Source organism: Cannabis sativa, chromosome 1, assembly GCF_029168945.1.
Source record: "Cannabis sativa cultivar Pink pepper isolate KNU-18-1 chromosome 1, ASM2916894v1, whole genome shotgun sequence".
Classification (NCBI taxonomy): Eukaryota; Viridiplantae; Streptophyta; class Magnoliopsida; order Rosales; family Cannabaceae; genus Cannabis; species Cannabis sativa.
Genome location: NC_083601.1, coordinates 61,886,360 through 61,907,659, shown reverse-complemented (window position 1 = coordinate 61,907,659; position 21,300 = coordinate 61,886,360). Strand labels below are relative to the sequence as shown.

At 49.1% G+C, this 21,300-nt stretch overlaps 1 protein-coding gene across 1 annotated transcript; it reads left to right on the top strand.

The window, feature by feature from the left end:
• Positions 1-19,286: 19,286 nt before the first annotated feature.
• On the top strand, positions 19,287-20,822 carry LOC133035451 (uncharacterized). The gene has a single exon (XM_061111307.1). It carries the CDS (start codon positions 19,287-19,289, stop codon positions 20,820-20,822), a length of 1,536 nt encoding a protein of 511 aa, XP_060967290.1.
• The last annotated feature ends 478 nt before the right edge of the window (positions 20,823-21,300 follow it).

The window sequence follows — 21,300 nt, the reverse complement described above, 5'->3', positions numbered from 1 at the left end:
AAGACCCAAACCCAGACACGGACTGAAACCCAAACCCAGACCCAAACCCGGACCTTGGCCCAAACTTGAACCTAGGACTCGAACCCGGATCGAGATTAGGACTGGGACCCAGACCTGGACTAGGATTGAGACCTTAACCTGGACTAGGACTAGAACCTGAACTGGGACTGGGACTAGGACTCGATACTCATACCTGGTACCTGAGAACCGAATCGTGACTTAGACCCAAACCAGGCCAAGACCAGAGACAAAGACCAATATCCAACACGAACCGGGACCTGCACTCACACTGGGACGCAAGGACCCTGACCTGAATCGGGGACCCAGACCCATGAGTCAGGACCCAAGACCCAAACCTTGACTAGAGACCCGAACTAGGACCCAAGACACGAGCTAGAACTAGACTAGGATCTGGATTTGGACCCGGGACCCAGGACCCAAGACCCGAGGCTTAGACCCGACCCATAGTCAGTGTCTAAATTAGGGAATTGGACCTGGACCCGGACCTACACCAGACTAGAACCCGAACCCGTACCAGAACTCGTGCTTGACTCCACATGTGGTTTGTGTTTGGATTTGGGACTAATACTCAGACCTGAACCAAAACATGGACCTAGACATAGACCAGGACTCAGACCCATACGCACATACGAACCTTAAATCGTACCCTATGACTCGAAATTAGAAGCGGACCCTTAAACCCTAAACCCTAAACCTTAAACCCTAAATCCTAAAAAACCTAAGCCCTAAACCCTAAACCGTAAATCCCTAAACACGAAAGCCAAAACCCTAAACCTTAAACCCTAAATCCTAAAAAACCTAAGCCCTAAACCCTAAACCGTAAATCCCTAAACACGAAAGCCAAAACCCTAAACCCTAACCTGGACACGGGCCATGACCCATACACATACCGAGATCGGAACCCAGATCCAAACCTGATCCAAGGCCCAGACTCAGGACCTGAACCCACACCCAAATCCAGTCCAGAACTTCGATCAGGACCTAGACCTTGACTGGGACTCAGATCGGGACCTTGACTCAGACCCGAACAGGGACCTGGACTCAGACCGAGACCCAGACCCAAACTCAAACCTGAACCCATACTGGGACCTAGACTCGGACCTAAACTCAAACCTAAACCCGTACTGGGACCTAGACTTGGACCCAAACTCGGGATCCAAACCCGAACCTGAACATGGACCTAGACCAGGACCTAGGATCTAGACCTAAATGGGCACCTGGGCCCCAAACCCGAACCTAGACCTAGACCTAGACCAAGGATCCGGACCTAGATGGGGGACTTGGACCCGAACTGGGTCCCAAAACGCGACCCCATACTCGAGACACGGGACCCGACCCTGGACCCAGAACCCAGGACCTGACTACCGGTACACAACCCCAAACTCGAACCCAAACCCAAACTTAGGACTCGGCCCAAGACTCGGGACCTGAACTAGAACAAGTCTGAGATCCAAGACCGAGATCCGAATCTGGACCTGATGCTTTGACCTGCTGCTGCTGCAACTAATGATGGACTTTCAGAAACAACAACCTCTGTAGTTAACATTGCAGGAATGGTGTGTTTTTAATTATTATATTTTCACTTCTAATCTATGTGTAAACCTGTTTTGCATTTTGTTTCTCATGGAGAAGTAGAATTTTTCTAGTTACATATTTAATCGTTACATATTATATATATGCCAGAATGGGGATTCCCGTAGCATGGGAGATGTGAAACCTAGAATAACTAAAGAACATGACAAATCAAAGATTTGGAAGCTCCCTGAAATCACTGAACCATCTCAGTGTAGGTCTTTAAGGCTCCAACAAAACATGAGTGTAACCAAAGTATATTTTAGTATTTAAAATCTGTGCTAATATGATGCTGTCAGATACACTCGTGAATCTTGACATCCACTTTCACCTTTGTCCTGCCATCTGTTTCTGATAATGTTCCTTGTTGTCACAGATATCAAGGTTAATTTATACAAATTCTGGTAATGCTGTTTTAGCGTTAGGATCAAATGTTATTCATTTTCTATGGAAATGGCAGTGAAGTGATCGTTATACTAGTGGCAGAGTAAGTAGATGCAGGGCTCCTTGGATTGAAACATAGATTTGGCATTTTGAAGAATTTTATAGTTACCTTACTATTTTTGTTTTTATTTTCTTTTATTATTTCAAAAGACAACCAATGTATCACCTCAACTGTGGCAACCAACAAGTGGTATTTTTATGACCAATGATGTCGCTGACACTAATCTTGAAGAGGTTGTTCCTTGCTTTTAGTTGTGAGCATAAAATTCAAAAAACTAAAAAAAATCGTTAAAACTTTCCTACCGAACACCGTTGGGACCGAACTCGATGAAACCGAAAACTGAAAAAACCTCTAACAGTTAAAATCGCCATTGAACGATTGATTTTTTTTCGGTAATTAACCGACCAAAAAAACTGAAACCGAGCGTTATACATATATATATATTTATTTATTAAGTTTTTTTTTGCATGTATTATAGTTACTAATAATATATAAAAATATTATATTTTTTTAATTAATATTAAAGTTAAAAGAATACGATAATTAGTTTTTGAACAATTAATTTGTTTGTTTGTAGTTGTAAAATGTAGAATAATGTATTTACAGAATAAATTGGATTATTTTTTTTTTTTAAAAAAAAGTTCAGTTTAGGCAGTTTAAACTGATCAAACCAAGGTTTAAAACGGCCGGTTTTAAGATAGGTTTTGGATTGGTTGGTCGGTTTTTGGATTGCACCAATCCAGACCGAAAACTAAATTTTGGAATTTTATATAGAAAAAAACTGACAAAATCGACCGATGCTCAACTCTACTTGCTTTCCTCTGTCCAAGAATGAATCCTATGTAATGTTAGCATCTGGTGGGAAGATATCCCTTTTCAATATGATGATGTTTCATGTAACGTTTGACCCATAGTCGATGTCTTGATCATGGACTCGGACAAGGACCTAAAGCTACACCAGGACCTGGACCCAGACCAAGACCTGGGACCCGAAACCGAAACTTGAACCAGACTGTGACCAGACCCTAGAATTGGGCCCCCAAACTGGGACAAGAACTTGGGCCTCGGAACTTGGATTGAGATCCCGGACCCGACCCCAGACCCAAACTTTGACCTAGGACCCACATCGGGAACTGGGATATAAGACTCGATGCTTGGACCCGACCCGTAGTCGGTATCTGGATCTGGGACTTAGATTAGAACCCGAACCCAAACTCAAACTCAAACTAGGATCCAGACACATACCCAGACAAAGACCCACACTCGGGAACAGAAACTGAAACTTGAACAAGAACCAGACTAGGATCTTAGAACAGGACCAGAACCTAATCAATCCCAGACATTGACTCGGACCTAGATAGGGATCCAGATACGAACTTGGACTCGACACTAGACCCAGACCGGGATCAAAACTCAAGACCATGATCCAGACCCAGATCTTTACCCAGAACAAATCTTGGACCGCACCTGAGACCCAAACTCGAACCTGGACCCGAACCCAGACCCAGACTGGGATCCAGACCTGGATCCAAACTCGGACCAGGACTCAGACCCCAACCCAGACCTAGACTCGATCCCGAACCCTAACCCAGAATCTGCGTGTGGGTCTGTGTTCGAGTCCAGGTCCTGGTCCTAGTTCGGTTACAGTTTTGGGTCTGGGTCCAGGTCCTGGTCTTGGTCGTGTTCTTGGGTCCCGATATGCTTCTGGTTTCTATTCTAGTTTCAAGTCATGGGTTACGAGTCCAGTCCAAGCATCGAGTCCCAGATCCCAAGTCCCGAGGTGGGTCCTAGGTCCAGGTTTTTGTCTAGGGTCGGGTCGTGGATCTCTATCCAAGTTCTGAGACCCAAGTTTGTGTCCCGGTTTGGGGCCTAATTCCTAGGTATGGGTCTGCCATCTATGTTTGGGTCCTAGGTCCCAGTTTGAGTCCAAGTTCGTGTTCTAGTTCGGGTTCAGGTCTCGGGTCCCAGTTCGAGTCCAGGTCTCGGTTTGGGTTCGAGTCCGAGTTCGAGTCCCAGTCCCGCTTAGGTCGGGTTTTTGGTTCGGGTCCCGTGCGGGTCCGTGTCTTGGTCTTTGGGTCTGGGTCTGGCCCCATTTTTTGGGTCTGAATCTGGGTCCGGGTCCCGATCTGGGTCAAGGTCCGAGTCTTGGTTTAGGTCCCAGGTCACAGGTCTTGGTCTGGGTCCATGTCCTGGTATGGGTTATGGTTTGAGTTTGGGTCCTGTTACAGTCCCAGGTCTAGGTTCTCGTCCCATTCCTGGTCCGATTCCAATTCCGGGTTTGGGATCGGGTTTGGATCCCGGTTCGGGTCCGGTTCAGGGTACGGATTTGAGTCTGGGTTCTGGATTAAAACACTGACTACGGGTCAGGTTGAATAATCAGGTCAAGATTTGGATCTCGGTCTTGATCAAGTTTGGGTCACGCGTCCTTAGCCGAGTCCCAAGTTTGAGTTTGGGGTTGTGTCCCGATAGTCAGGTCCTGGGTTCCGGGTCCAAGGTCGGGTCCTGTGTCTAGAGTCTGGGGTTAAGTTTTGGGTCTCGGTCACGAATCTAGGGCCCAATTTTGGGTCCAAGTCCCAAGTCTAGGTCCGGATCCTTGGTCGAGGTTTGGGTCCAGGTTCGAGTTTGGGGCCCATGTCCCATAACTAGGTCACGGTTTGCTTCTTAGGTCCCAGGTCTAAGTCTCGGGTCCCGGGTCCCAGTCGCAATCCGTGTTCTCATCCCAGTCCAGGTTAAGGGCTCGGTCCCAATCTAGATCTGGGTCCCAGTCCCAATCCGGGTTCTTGTCCCAGTCCAGGTTAAGGGCTCGGTCCCAATCTAGGCTTGGGTCCCAGTCTTGATCTCGGTCTGGGTCCGAGTCCCCGATTTGAGTCAAAGTCCCAAGTGTGAGTTCGAGTTCTGGTACGAGTCCAGCTCTACGTCCGGGTCTGGATCTTGGTTTGGGTTTGGGTCTGGTCTGGGTTTCGATCTGGGTCTGGGTCCGAGTGTTGGTCTGGGTCTGGGTTTGGGTCTAGGTCCAATTCTGGAAAAGGTCTGGGTTCTGGTCTAGGTTCCGGTCACGGTCCTGGGTTCCAGGTTATGGGTCACAGGTCCTAGCGCAAGTCTGAGTGTGGGTTCGGGTACGGGTCACGGTATCGATCCCGGTTGGGTCCGGGTCCGTGTTCGGTTGCATCTAGATCCGTATCTAGGTCCAGGTCTAATTCTGTTCCAATGTCACGATCCATGTTCTTGTTCGATTTCGGGTCCCGGGTTGGAGTTTAAATTTGCGTCCTAGTCTAGAAATGGTTCCAGGTTCGGGTCTTGGTACGATTCCAAGATGTAGACATCGACTATGGGTCAGGTCCAAGCCCGAGTCATGGGTCAAGATCCAAATCCCAATCTTGGGTCCCAGTCCCAGTCCTGGGTGCCGATTCTCGTTCTAATTTAAGGTTTGGGTCCCAATCCGAGTTTTGATTCGGGTCCGCGTCCCGGTCCGGGTCTAGGTCTGGGTCCTAGTCAAATTCTAGTTCTCGGACCGAGACCGGTTCCTAGTCCCCTAGTCTTTTTCTTGGGTCCGGTCTGCTTCTGGTTCCGCTTCTAGTTTCGGGTTACGGGGTACGGGACTGGGTCCGGGTTTGGGTCTGAGTCCGGTCTCGGGTTCGAGTCCGGGTATGGGTCCCAAATCCAAAAATCGACTATGGGTCGTGTCCAAGCCCCGGGTCCAGATCAGGATCCTGGTCTTGGGTCCCAAACTAGTTCCACTTTGGGTCCTAGGTCCTGGTACGAGTCCTTGTTCAAGGTCGGGGTCCGAGGTCATGTCCTAGGTCTCGGTGCCAGATCCACAGATCGGGTCCCGGGTCCAAATCCCCTATCCAGGTTATTGTCCTTGGTCCCGATCCGAGTCTAGGACCCCATCAGGGTTCAAGTCCTAGTCCGAGTTTAGGTTCGGGTTTCTAATCCTGGCTCGGGTCCAGATCTGGGTTCGAGTCCTGAGTTCGAGTGTAGATCTAAGTTCTGGTCTGAATCTCGGGTTCCAATCTGGGTCTGGTTTCTGCGGTCCGAGTCCAAGTCCCCTATCAATGTCTTGGTCCTAGGTCGCAGTCCGGGTCCATGTTTTGGTTAGGGTTCTTGTCCAAGTTTCGATTTCAATTCCGTGTCCGGGTTCGGGTGCGGGTTCGTTTCTAGGTCAAGGCCTTAGTCCAAGTCTGAGTCCAGGGTTAGGATTGGATCTATGTCCGGATCCCGGTTTGGGTATGGGTTTGGGTCCAGGTCTGACTCCAAGTCTTGGGTACGTGTCCAGGTTTGGGTTTGGGTCTTTGTCCGGATCAAAGTCCCAAGTTTCGATCTGGGTCTGGGTATGGATTTGGGTCTGGGTACGAGTCAAGGTTCGTATCCAAATCCATGTCTTGGTTCGAGTTTGGGTCTAGGATTGGGTCCCTGGTTTAGGTCTGACCCGATCTCTTACTAGAATTGGAATCAGACCAGCATTAGGACTAGAACCCAGACATGGGTCTGAAACAGGACCCAAACCCGAACCCGGACCAGGACTTGGACCCACACTGGGACGTGTTTCCTGGGACTTAAACCAAGATCGGGACCTAGACCCGAACCCGGACCAGGACAAAAACTCGGACCCTAACCCCGGACCCGGGACTTGAAACTCGAACCCGAACTAAAATCGCCGAGACCGGGACCCAAAACCGAACCACGACCTGCACGGACCCAAACCTAGAACCAAACTCGGACCTAGCCCCAGATCCAAACAAATACCGAAACTCGAGCCCAAACACGGTCGTGCACCAAGACCAGGGCTGAGACTCGGACCCGATCCCGAACCCAAACTCGGACCTAGATAGGGATCCGGATACGAACCTGGACTCGAAGCCAGACAGGGAACCAGACTGAGATCAAAATATTGGACTTAGATCCTGATCGAGACCCTAACCCAGACCCAGACTTGGAACCGCACCCGGGACTCGAACTCGAACCTGGACCCGAACCCAGACCCGGACTGGGATTTGGACCTAGACCCAGACCTGGACTAAGACTCGGACCAGGAATCAGACCCCAACCTAGACCGGACCCAAACTCGAACCCAGACACTAAATAAAAATCGAAACTAGGACTTCGACCCAAACCCGAACATGCAGCCAGACTAGGACCTAGGACCTGGACCTGGATGGGGCACCTGGACCTAGTCCTTCGAACCCAGACCCTGATGGGAACTCGGGACTCAGACTCGAACCTGGACCTAGACTCGAACAAAGATCTTGAGCCAGACGAAGATCAAAACCCGAACCTAGACTCAGACCCGGACTTGAACCCCGACCGAGTCCTCGACTCGGACCGGGACCTAGGACTCATACTTGCATGGGAGACCAGTACCTGAGACACGTGCATCAAAACTAGGACCGAGACCCAGGACCCGACCCAGGACCTAGACCTTGACCAAGGACCTGGACCGGGACTTGGGACCCGAAGTGGAACAAGACTGGGACCCAAGGCCGATCCATATCTGGACCTAGGGCTTAAACTTGACCCGTAGTAAATGTTTGGATCTGGGACCCATACCCGGACCCAAACCCAGACTCGGACTCGAACCCAGACCCAAACTTAGACCTAGACCCGTACACCAGATCTAGGTCTGAGTCCGAGTTTGGGTTTAAGTCTGGGAACTAGAATCTGACAAGGACCCAAACTTAGACCCGGATAGGGACGAGGACCCGAATCAAATTTTGGATGGGGACTCGGGACACAAACCCAAACCCAGACACGGACTTGGACCAAAACCCGGACCCAAGACCCAGACCGGGATTGGAGATTCAGACTTGGAACCAGGACCAAGACCTAGATTTGGGACCCAAACTCAAAATTAGAACAAGAATCGGGACCCAGGACTGGGATTGGGACCCAAGACCCGATCCCTGTCTCGGTCCCACACTCAGACCCAGACACGGACACAGACACGGATCGGGACCCAGGATCTGAATCAAAACGAGACCGGGACCCAAGATTGGGATCCAAATCTTGACCCATGACCCGGGGCTTGGACCCAACCCGAAGTCGGTAACTAGATATTGGAATCGTACCTAGACCCCAACCTGGAACCATTTCCAGACCAGGACTCAAACCCGAGACCCGAAATCGGAACGAGAACCGGAATTAGGACCCTAGAATATGAATTGGACCTGGACCCGAAATTGGATCTAGATGCGGAACCGAACACGAACCCAGACCTAGACTAGGATAGATACTTGGACCCAGACCCGAACTTGGACCCAGACTTGCGCCAGGACGTGCGACCCAAGACCCGTGACAAGGGACTTGGACAAGAACCCAGACCCGTACCAAAACCCGGATCTAGACCCAGACCCAAACCCATACCAGGACCCGGACCCAAACACGGACTGAAACCCAGACCCAAACCCAAACCCATACCCAAACTCAGACCCACACCCAGACTCGTACTAGAACTAAGACTCGAACCCATGACTCGGACCCAGACTGCGATTAGGAGTGGGACCCAGACTCGGACTAGGACCGAGACCTAAACGTGGACTGGGAATAGAACCTGGACTGGGACCCGGGACCCGATACTCATACATGGGACCTGAGAACCAAACCGAACCATGACCCAAACCCACACCAGGCCAAGACCCGAGACAAGTACTAGTACCGAACACGGACCGAGACCTACACTCGGACTGAGACCCTAATCCAGACTGGGTCCTAGGACCTTAACTTAAATCGGGGACTCGGACCCATGACTCAGGACCCAAGACCTAAACCTAGACCTTAGACCCGAACCAAGACCCAATACATGAGATAGAACTGGACCATGATCTTGATTTGGACCCAGGACCCAGGACCCAAGGCTCGAGGCTTGGACCCGATCCATAGTCGGTGTCTAAATCTAGGAATTAGACCTGGACCCGGACCCAGACCTAGACCAGAACCTGAACTCGTACCAGAACTCAAAATAGACTCGACATGTGGTTGGTGTTTTGATTTGGGACCAAGACTCGGACCTGAACCCAAACACAGACCTTGACCCAGACCAGGACTCGGACCCAAACCCACACCCGAACCTTAAATCATACCTTGTGACCCGAAATTGGAACCAGAACTGGAAGTGGTTCTTAAACCCTAAACCCTAAACCTTAAACCCTAAATCCTAAACTCTTTACACTTACCCCTAAATCCTAAGCCATAAACCATAAATCTTGAAACATTAAACACAAAACCCTAAACCAAAAAACCCTAACCTGCACATGGGGCCAGACCCATACCCATACTGAGATCGGAACCCAGCACCTAGACCTTGACTAGGATCCAGACCTGAACCTAGACCAAGACTCAAGACCTTACCCCAGACCCAAACCCATACCCATACTGAGATCGGAACCCAACACCCAGACCCTGACTAGGATCCAGACCTGAACCTAGACCAAGACTCAAGACCTTACCCCAGACCCAAACCCAGACCAGAACCTGGTGTGGGACCTAGACGTTGGCTGGGACCCAGATCGGGACCCTGACTCGGACCCGAACAGGGACCTGGACTCAAACCGGGACCCAGACCAAGACTCAAACCTGAACCCGTACTAGGACCTAGACTTAGACCCAATCTTGGGATCCAAACCCAAACTTAAAATTGGACCTAGACCGGGACCTAGGATCTGGACCTTGATGGGGGACCTGGGCCCCAAACCCGAACCTAGACCCAGACCTGGACCAAATATTCGGACCTAGATGGGGGACTTGGACCCCAAACTAGACCCCAAAACCGGGACCGAGACCCAAACTCAACCCCTGACTCAAGAAACGGGAACCAACCCTGGACCTGAAACCCAAGACTTGACTACCGCGACACAACCCCAAACCCTGACCCAAACCAAACTGGAACAAGACCGAGATCTGAATCTTGATCTGAGGCTTCAACCTGACCCGTAGTCAATGTTTGAATCCAGGACCCGGACCTTGATCTGTACCCAGACCTAGTTCTAAACCCAGACCGGGATCAAGACCCGATCCTAGACCTGAAATCGAAAGCGGACCAAGTTTGGGACGAGAACCCGCACTGGGACAAAAAACAGGACCCAAACCTAAACCCAAACTTAGACCAGATACCATACAGGGACTTGGCCCCAAACTGGGACCTGTGACTTAGGACTTAAACCAAGACCGGCACCTGGACACAGACCGGAACACGGACCCAGACCCATACCCAGACCCAAAAATCGAGGCCAGACCGAGGACCTAAGAACCAGACTCAGACCGAGGACCCAAAACTCGGACCCACAGTGAGACATAGACTCGAACTCAGACCGGAACCCAAACCGGGAAAGAGACTCAGACCGGGACATGAGACCTGAACCGAAAACGGAGCACGAACTTAGACACGGACCGGGACCTAAGACCTGAACATAGATGGGGGACCCAGACTTGAAAATTGGGCTACCAAATCGGGACAAGAACTTGGGCCTCAGAACTTGGATCGAGATCCGGGACCCGACCAAAGACCCAAACCTAACTTAGGACCCACCTCGGGACCTGGGATTTGAGACTTGATGCTTGGACCCAATTCGTAGTGAGTGTGTGGATCTGGGACTTAGACAAGAGCCCAAACCCAAACTTGAACTCAAACCAGGACCCGGACACATACCCCGACCAAGACCCACACTAGGGAACCAAAACCGAAACTTGAACTAAAACTAAACTAGGATCTTGGAATAGGATCGGGACCTAGACCCAGACCCGAACCCGAACCTAAAACTGGACCAAACCTCAGATCCTAAACAAGACAAAAACCCAGACTTGAACCTCGCCCCGGACCAAAATGAGGACCCGAACCTAGACTTGGATCCAAACTCGACCCGAACCCGTAACCCATGACTTGAAACTAGAGCCAAAACCAGAAGCTGATCGAGACAAAGGACCAGGACCTAAACCCAGCCCCAAAACTGTAACCGGACCAGGACCCGGACTCTAATAGAAACCCACCCTGGGATTGGATCCCAAACCTGAATCCAAACCCGAACCGGGACTCGGGATCCGAACCCAGACCTGAACTCAGACCAAAACATGGAACAAGACTCGAGACCCAGAATTGGATCGAGACCCAGACTTGCACACAAGTCTCGGTCCCGGACCTAAACCGAGACCCAAACCGGGACCTGGGACATGAACCGAAACCAGACTGAGACCCGTGATTGGGATTCAGATCTTGTCCCGAAATCCGAGAACCGGGGCGTGGACAAGACCCATAGTCGGTGTCTTGATCTGGGACTCGGAGAAGGACCCAAAGCTGGACCATAACTTGGACCCAGACCCAGACCTGGGACCTGAAACTTGAACCAGAATGTGACCAGGACACTGGAACAAGACTGGGACCCTTACTAGGACCTGGACCTTGACCGGGACCCGTAACTAGACCAGCAGCCAGCCCCAGAACTCGGGCTCGGACCTAGTCCTGAACCAGCTCCCAAACCCAGACTAGGACTAAGACTCAAACCTAAACCGAAACCCAAACTCGGGACTCGATCCCGGACCCAGACCAAGCCCCTGACTTAAACTGGGTTTGGGACCTGGACATGGACTTGAACCCAGACTCGGACCCGAATACATACCTAGACAAGGACCGAGATGGAAACATTGGATTTAGACCTGAACCCAGACTCGAACCTGGGACCCAGACCCAGGACCCGAACCTGGACCTGGACTCAAACCTAGACCCAGACCAGGATCCAAAAAACCTGTACCTAGACTCGAACTAAGACTCCAACCCCGACCCAAACTTTGACCGAGACCTTGACCCGGAACCAAACCCAGACCCAAAATAGAATTGAAATTGTGACTAGGACCCGAACCTGAGACCAGAAGCAAACCCAAAGCATAACCCAAACTCAGACCAGAACATGGACCAAGACCTCAACTAGGATTGAGACCTGAGACTTGGTACCCGATCTTGGACTTGGACCCAGACCGGGACCTTGACTTGACCTGGTCCTACACCCTCGCCAAGACCTGAGACTCGCGACCCAGACAAGGATCCAGACTTTGACAAGGACCCGAACCAAGATTAGGACCGTGACTTGGACCCTTATCCGGACCGGGACCTGGACTAAAACAAAGACTCGAGACCCAAACCCGCATCTAGACCCAGACCACGACCTAGGAACCGAACTTGGATAGGGGACATAGGCCCTGGAACCCAGACCCAAATCTAAAGTTGGGACTCGAACCTGAACCAGGACCTGAATTGGACCTGGGAATCCAAAGTCAAACCCGGACCTTGACCCAAAACCTGCCCCAATCCCAAACTAGGACAGGAACTTGGACACGAACCCATACCCGGACCAAACTTGAGCCCAAAATCAAACCCAAACCCGGGACCCAAACTAAGACCCAAACCCAGAATCAGACCCACACCTAAACCTACACCCAGACCCGAACTCGAACCCTGACAAGGATCGAAACCCAGGACTTAGCCCTGGAACTAAACCCGGACTCAGATCGAGATCAAAACCTGGGACTCGAACCCAAACCTGGACCCAGACCCAGGACCCTTACCGACACATGGAGCCTGATTTAGACCTAGACCGAGATCCGGACCAGAACTGAGACTTGGACCCAGAATCGGGATAGGGTTCTGGGAACCAGAACTAGGACTGGGACCCAAGACTTAACCGCAGACCAGGACTTGAACCTAGGACCCAGCTCGTGACTCGGCACCCGAAATGGAACCAGACTGGGACCCAAGATCAAGATTCAGATCTGGACCCGGGCCTTGGACCGAACCCGTAGTCGGTGTCTGGATTTGGGACCCATCCCCGAAACCAAATCAAGACCAAGACCCGAACCAAGACTTGGACTCGAACCCTGTCCCAGACCGAAATCTGGACCCGAACTCGTACGTTGTGACCTGAAATTAGAACTGAAACCAAAAGTAGACCTCGACCCGGGAATGGGACCAGAACCAGGACTTGGACCTAGACACGGAACTCAAACCGGACTGGACCTAGACCGAACCGTAACCAGATAAGGACCGAGACTCTAACCCAGACCTAGACCCGAATTGGGACCCGAACCTGGATCCCAACCTAGACCAAGTCTCAGGACCCAAACCATGACCCAATCTAAGACCCAAACATGGAACCAGAGTCGGGACACAAAACTAAGCCGCAACATAGAACCGTACCCGAGTGTCAGTCTCGAACCCAAACTCAAACCTGGGACCCGAGACCTGAACCAGAACTAGATCAGGACACGTGACAGGGATCCAGATCTAAAACTCAAACTAGGACCCGAACCCAGACCAGGACCAAAACCTAAACCCTGACCCAGACACGGGACCCAAAACTAGAACCTGAACAAGAAGCGCCAAACAAGGACCCTCAAACAAGACTACGATCCTGACCAGGACCCGAACCCAGACCTAGAACTGAACACGGACCTAGCCCCATACCCAAATTGAGACCGGAACTCGGGCCCAAACACGTTCGTGTACCCAGACCGGGACTGAGACTCGAACGCGAACCAAGACTTTGACCTAGACAAGGGACCCAATCCAAGACCCAGACTCGAAGCTAGAGAGGGATCCAGATACGAACCTGGACTAGAACCCAAACTTGGACCCAGACCGGGATCGAAACTCGGTGCCTAGATCTCGACCGAGACCCTGACACAGACCTGGACCCGCACCCGGGCCCCAAACTCAGACCTGGACCCAAACCTAGACCCAGATCGTGATCCAGACCCGAACCCAGACCTAGACCCAAACTCGGACCAGGAGTCAAACCCTGACCCAAACCCGAACCCAAACACTGAATCGAAATCAAAACTGGGACTAGGACCCAAACCCGAACATGGACCCAGACTCGGACCTAGGACCCATACCTGGATTGGGGACCTTGACCTGGGCCTCGGAAAGTAGACCCAGATCAAAACTCGGTACTCAGACCCGAACTAGACAAAAACCAATCCCCAAAACTAAAGCTCGGCCCCAGTCCCGGACCTGGTCCTTGACCTGGACTCGGACTAAGACTCAGACCCCAACCCCAACCTGGACCCAAACCCTGACCGAGAACCAAACCCTGACCAAGAATCAAACCTAGAACTGTGAGTAGAACCTAGACCTAAGACCAGAACCGAACCCAAACCATAACCCAAACTCCGACCAAAACTTTGACCGGGACCTAGACTAGGACTGGATCCTTAAACCTGGGACCCAAACCCAAACTTGGACCAAGACTTTAACCGAGACCTGGACCCAAACCTGAATCTTGACCCAAACCAGACCTAGGAACCGGACTTCGATGGGGGGTCTAGACTAGGGACCTAGGCCCTGAATCCTAGACCCATATCAAAATCATGGACTCGAACCCGAACCAGGACCTGACCTGGACCTAGGAATCTAAAGTCGGACCCAGACCTGGACTCGAAACTTGCCCCGGACCCAAACAAGGACAGGAACATGGACACAGACCAGGACCAAACCCAAACTCGGACCCGAACCTCGGACCCAAACTCAGACCCAGATCTAAATTTAGACCCAAACCTAGACATAGACTCAACCCGAACTCGAACCCAGACCGGGATCGGAACCCAAAACTTACACCTAGACCTGAACCCGGACTCAGATCGGGATTGGAACTTGGAACTCAGACCCAGACTTGGGCCCAGACCCAGGACCCAAACCCACACCCGGAGTCTGATCCGAAGCTACACCAAAATCTAGTCCCGAACACAAACTTAGACCAGGACTCGAACCCGACCCGAACTCAAACCCAAACTCTAACTCGAAATCGCAACTTGAACTGGAATTGGACTAGGACTAGGACAAGGACCAGGACCTAAACCTGAACCCGAACACAAATTAAAACACAGATCGGGACCCAAACCTGACCCAAGACTAGGACTCAAACTCGAACTTAGACCGGGATCCACACCCAGACCAAAACTAATATCTGGACCTAGAATCGGGATAGGGACCTGGGCAACAGAACTAGGATCGGGACCTAGAACCCGACCCCAGACCCGGACTTAAACCTATGACCCAGCTCGTGACCCGGCACCGGAAATGGAACCAGACCGGGACCCGCGATCAAGATCTGGATCTAAACTCAGGGCTTGGACTGAACACGTAGTCAGTGTTTGGATCAAGGACCCAGCCCCGGACTCGGACCCAGACCAAGACCCGAACGCAGACCTGGACCTGAACCTTGTCCTAAACCCTATGACCCGAAATTGGAACCGAAATCGGAGGTAGACTGGGACTCAGGAACGAGACCAGAACAAGGACTTGGACCTAGAACCGTAACCAAACCTAGACCTAGACCCGGAACCGTAACCGGTCCAGGACCCAAACTTCAACTCAAACCTAGACCCGAACTGGGACCCGGACTAGGATCCCAACCCAGACTTTGACTCGGGACCCGAACTCAAACCCAAACATGGAATAGGGCCGGGACCTAGTACCGCACCCTAGTCTCGATCCCAAACCCAAACTCAGACCTAGGACTCAAGACCTGAATAAGAACCAGACCGTGACCCGTGAAAGGGATCCAAATCTTGACTCAGGATATGGGAAACGGGGGTTGGAATAGACCCATAGACAATGCCTTGATTTGGTAGACAGACTAGGGCCTCAACCCAGACCAAGACGCAAACCTGGACCCAGACCTAGACTCGGGACCCGAAACTAGAACCTATACAAGAATTGTCGGACCAGGACCCTGGAACAAGACTGCAATCGTGACCAGGACTCGAACCTAGACCTAGAACTGAACTCGGACCTAGCCCTACACCCAAAGCGAGACCAGAACTTTGGCCCAGACACGGTCGGGTACCCAGACAAGGACCGAGACCCAGACCCGGACCTAGATAGGGATCCGGTAACGTACTTAAACTCGAACTTAGACCCATATTAGGATCAAAACCCGAGACCTAGATCCAGATCTAGATCCTAACCTAGACCCAAACCCAGACCCAGACAAGGATCCAGACTTGGACCCACACCTGGACACAGACTTAGACCCAAACTCGAACCTTGACCCAGACTCGGATCTAAACCCGAACCCAGACATTGAATTCGAGTGTGGGTCTGTGTTCGAGTGTGGGTCCTAGTCTGATTACTGTTTTGAGTCTAGGTCCAGGTCTTGGTCTTCGTCCTATTCTTGGGTCCTGATCCACTTCTGGTTTCGGTCCAGTTTCAAGTCATCGAGTCCCGGATCCCAAACTGGGACCTTGACTGAAACCAAGACTGGGACCCAAACCCAAACCAGGACAAGAACGTGGACACAGACAAGACCAAACTCGAACCCTGACCCGAACCAAAAATCAGACCCGAACTTGGGAACAGAATTGTGCACAAAACAACACTTTTATGCAAACAAAAGTGAGATTAAGAGAGCATTGTGCACAAAACAGCCCATGATTTTACTAGTGTATAAGGAGGCTCTTTTAAATGCTAACCAACTTGATTCTTCGCTACCAAGTACCATTGTGTCTCTTTTGCAGGAATTCGATGATGTATTTCCTGAGCAGGTACCACATGGGTTACCACCTATTAGAGTAATAGAACATCAAATTGATTTTGTTCCAGGTGCTTCCATCCCAAACCGACCAGCCTACAGAAGCAATCCTGATGAAACAAAGGAATTGCAAAGGCAAATTGAAGAATTGATGGAGAAAGGACATGTGAGAGAAAGCATGAGTCCTTGCGCTGTTCCAGTGATTCTAGTTCCAAAGAAGGATGGAACATGGAGGATGTGTGTTGACTGTCGAGCCATCAACAATATAACGATAAAGTATCGACATCCCATTCCTCGTTTAGATGACATGCTAGATGAATTGCATGGTTCTTGTGTGTTTTCAAAAATTGATCTCAAAAGTGGGTATCATCAGATACGTATGAAAGAAGGGGATTGGGTCAGCAATCTCTCGGTTGGGTCAGCAATCTCTCGGTTCAACCCATTTAAAAACCTCGCCATTGTTGCCTCCCGATCCTCTTCAACATTGGCTCTAATCATAGCCATCTCCATCTCCTTGTAATACTCATCAACACTTCTGTAGCCTTGACGAAGGCCTTGCAACTTAAGATAGAGATCACGATAATAATGAGGTGGTACAAATCGTCGCCTCATTACCCTCTTCATTGCCTCCCATGTTTCAATAGGGCGATCTCCACTCCGTCTCCTGTTAGTGCACAACTGATCCCACCAAACAATAACATAATCAGTAAACTCAATGGCAGCAAGTTTTACCTTCTTCATATCTGAATAGTTGTGACAATCAAAGACTAACTCCATTTTCTTCTCCCACTCTAGGTATGCTTCAGGATCACTCTTCCCTTGAAAGGCTCGGATTCTCATCTTTATATTCCCCAAATAATTGTCTACTTGGTTCCTATCTTTTTGAGTCTCCAATCCCGGTCTGGGACATGCGTTCGGGTCTGGGTCCAAGTCCGTGTCTGGGTTTGGGTTAGTGTCCTGAGTCCCGATCCCAGTTTTGATTTGGGTTGGCATCTCGGTCCGGGTCTGGGTCTGGTTCCTAGTTAGATTCCAGTTCCGAGACCGAGATCGGGTCCTAGTCCCCTGGTCTCGTTCCCAGGTCCCGGTTCTTTTCTCGTTCCGCTTCCAGTTTGGGGTCACGGAGTAAAGGTTATGGTCTGTGTCCAGGTTTGGGTCCGAGTCCAGGTCTCGGTTTGAGTTTGGGTATGGGTCCTGATGAGGACATCAAGGACCAAGTATCAAGTCCAATTCCAGTGGGTCCAGTGACTAGGGCACGAGCTAAGAGATTCAAGGAAGAGCTTAACAGCCTAGTACACAAAGTCTTAAATCAAGAAGAGACCGTGGTCAACACGGAAGGAGAACAAAGATTGGTCATACTCATCAAAGTGGACTGAATTTTGAAGCTTCATTATATGTGTCACGTTTTATTTAATTTTATGTGTCACGTTTTTATCATATGGTCATAGTTGTCACATTTATATGTATCAAGTTCTTTTGTGTGGGAGTTACAAGAGTGGAGGCAAAAGGTCTTCATTATGGAGCTTTCATTATGAAGACCAAGAGTCTTATTTAGTATGCTTTTATTGGAAAGACCAAAGGTCTTAGGTGTGTTAATGTTGAAGTCCAAAGGTCTTGTAGGTGTCATTTTTCGTCCTATAAAAGGGACTACCTTTCCATTGTAAAAACCAGATTATGATATATGCAAATTGTGAGTTTTATCTTCTAGAGTTCTTGAAGAAACTTGTGAACTTATCAAGGAGGTATCCTTGTGGCGTTCAACTTGACTTATCAAACGGATTTCCATCCCCGTTTGTGGCGTCTTCCTTATACCAAGGTTCGTGCTTCGCTAAGCATTGGGTCGAGGTTCCATTCCAACATCGTTTGTTCTTGGTGGCTGTTCCATATTTGGTGTCGGGTTTCATCACAAGTTGGTGTGGTTCATATCAGTTGGTATCAGAGCAAAGGTTCATCCGGTTTGGCTTATCCTTTTTATTCTTTTAGTGTCTCAATATTTCAAAAAAAAAAAAAAAACTCTATTCGTGTTCTTTATTATTTTTTTTGTTGTTAGTCTTGTTCTTGTTCTCTTTCTTAAAATCTGTAACCATTGTTGTTAATTTCTTTGTCACACTCGTTTCCTTGTTCAATCTTTTCCTTATTTCTTTTTTTTCTTGTCCTTGTGAAATTCCTTGAAATTCGAATCTGTTTGATATTGCTAAGTCCTAATCTGTCTTCATTTCAACTCATTTGTTTTCCCTTGTTCCCATTGTTTACTCTAGTGTCAAAGAGTTTTGGAAGCATTGTTATTGAAGCGTTTTGGTATTAATTCGTACTTGAATTCAGGTTGGCTTTTGGTTTTCAAAAAAAAAAAAAAAAGAGTCTGGAAACCCATCTTAAATTTTTTTTGTTATATTCTTGTTCCTTATAGTCTAAAGGCCCTTTTGCCTAAACCCCACTCTAGTGTTCCAAAATCACCAAAAAAAAAAAATACCACTTTTCGCCCCTTTTTCATCGGTTTTCGTTTGCTTTATTGGGTAGAATTGACTGCTTGAACCTCCATTTCACTAGTTTTCAAAGAGCTTAAAGAAGATAAAGAGTGGAAAAAGGCAGAGGTGTGAGCTTATTTGAGGGTAAAAGCCATCATTGAGTGAAACACGAGTGACTTTGAGTGACCACTTTTCTTTGAGTGGAACACGTGAGGGAGTGTAGTGAGGTCCTTTCTATACTTGTCTAACTTTATTGTTTTGCAGAATTTTTTAATCATGTCACAAAACACGGGTGATAACAATCCACAACCTACAGTTCCAAATCTACAACTTCAAGCCATTATGGGGGAGATGAGGAGATTGTTGAGGGAGGAGTGTGAGCAAATACATGAGCGGTTGAATAGGGTGGAAGAAGGAGCACAACGGAGACCAAGGGGGAGAAGAGTACACCAAAGGGGGAATGAAAATGAAGGAGATTTCGAAGGAGTAGTTTCTGATGAAGAGGTTGATAGGATGTCGACGGGTACCAATAGGAGGTATGGTGGGAATAGAGAAGATAGGAACCAAGTAGACAATTATTTGGGGAATATAAAGATGAGAATCCGAGCCTTTCAAGGGAAGAGTGATCCTGAAGCATACCTAGAGTGGGAGAAGAAAATGGAGTTAGTCTTTGATTGTCACAACTATTCAGATATGAAGAAGGTAAAACTTGCTGCCATTGAGTTTACTGATTATGTTATTGTTTGGTGGGATCAGTTGTGCACTAACAGGAGACGGAGTGGAGATCGCCCTATTGAAACATGGGAGGCAATGAAGAGGGTAATGAGGCGACGGTTTGTACCACCTCATTATTATCGTGATCTCTATCTTAAGTTACAAGGCCTTCGTCAAGGCTACAGAAGTGTTGATGAGTATTACAAGGAGATGGAGATGGCTATGATTAGAGCCAATGTTGAAGAGGATCGGGAGGCAACAATGGCGAGGTTTTTAAATGGGTTGAACCGAGAGATTGCTGACCCAATCGAGCTACACCATTATGTGGAGTTAGAAGATTTGGTTCACATGGCAATCAAAGTTGAGAGACAGCTCAAGAAGGGTAGTTCAAGTTCGAGATCAAGGCCGAGCACACACAAGCCAAGTACAACACCTTGGAGGTCGAACTATCCAAAGAAGGATGACCAACCCAGTTCATCATCTACACCAAAACCATCCACTACAGCCACGCCACCTCAAGGTAAAACAACTCAAACTAAGTCTCATTCTAGTGAGATAAGGTGTTTCAAATGCCAGGGGCAGGGACATATAGCCAGCCAGTGTCCAAACCAAAGAGTTATGGTGATTCGGGAAAGTGGAGAAATAGATTCTGAAGATGAAGATGATCTTGCTGACATGCCACCATTGGAAGATGCTTCTGACAATGAATATGGCCCAGAATCTAGAGAGATGCTTGCACTAGTTACAAGGCGAGTCCTGAATTTGCAAGCAAAAGAAGAGGCAGAAGAAGTGCAGCGGGAGAACATCTTTCACACTCGATGTCATGTGAGGGACAAGGTATGTAGTGTCATTATTGATGGAGGTAGTTGTACTAACGTTGCAAGTGCTTCTATGGTTAACAAGCTTGGGCTTACAACGCTTAAGCATCCTTGTCCATACAAGTTGCAATGGTTGAATGATAGTGGTGAAGTGAAGGTTACAAAACAAGTACTTGTTTCATTTCGCATTGGCAAGTATGAAGATGAGGTGCTGTGTGACGTCGTTCCAATGCAAGCTGGACACCTCCTTCTAGGAAGGCCTTGGCAATTTGATCGATGAGTACAACATGATGGCTTCACCAAAAAGTACTCATTTACTTTCCGTCAGCGGGCAATCACTCTAGCGCCTTTGACACCAAAACAAGTGTATGAAGATCAAGCGAGGTTGCAAAAATTGAGTGACAAAAAGAAACTAAGTGAGCAAAAAGAGAGTGGAAAGATGAGTGAGAGGAAACAGAATGAGAGCAAAAGAGAGAAAAGTGTGGAATCAAGTGAGAGAAAACAACACTTTTATGCAAACAAAAGTGAGATTAAGAGAGCATTGTGCACAAAACAGCCCATGATTTTACTAGTGTATAAGGAGGCTCTTTTAAATGCTAACCAACTTGATTCTTCGCTACCAAGTACCATTGTGTCTCTTTTGCAGGAATTCGATGATGTATTTCCTGAGCAGGTACCACATGGGTTACCACCTATTAGAGTAATAGAACATCAAATTGATTTTGTTCCAGGTGCTTCCATCCCAAACCGACCAGCCT

Bases quoted from the DNA above. Each gene is read 5' to 3' on its own strand.
- LOC133035451 (XM_061111307.1), top strand. From the start codon at position 19,287: ATGTCACAAAACACGGGTGATAACAATCCACAACCTACAGTTCCAAAT.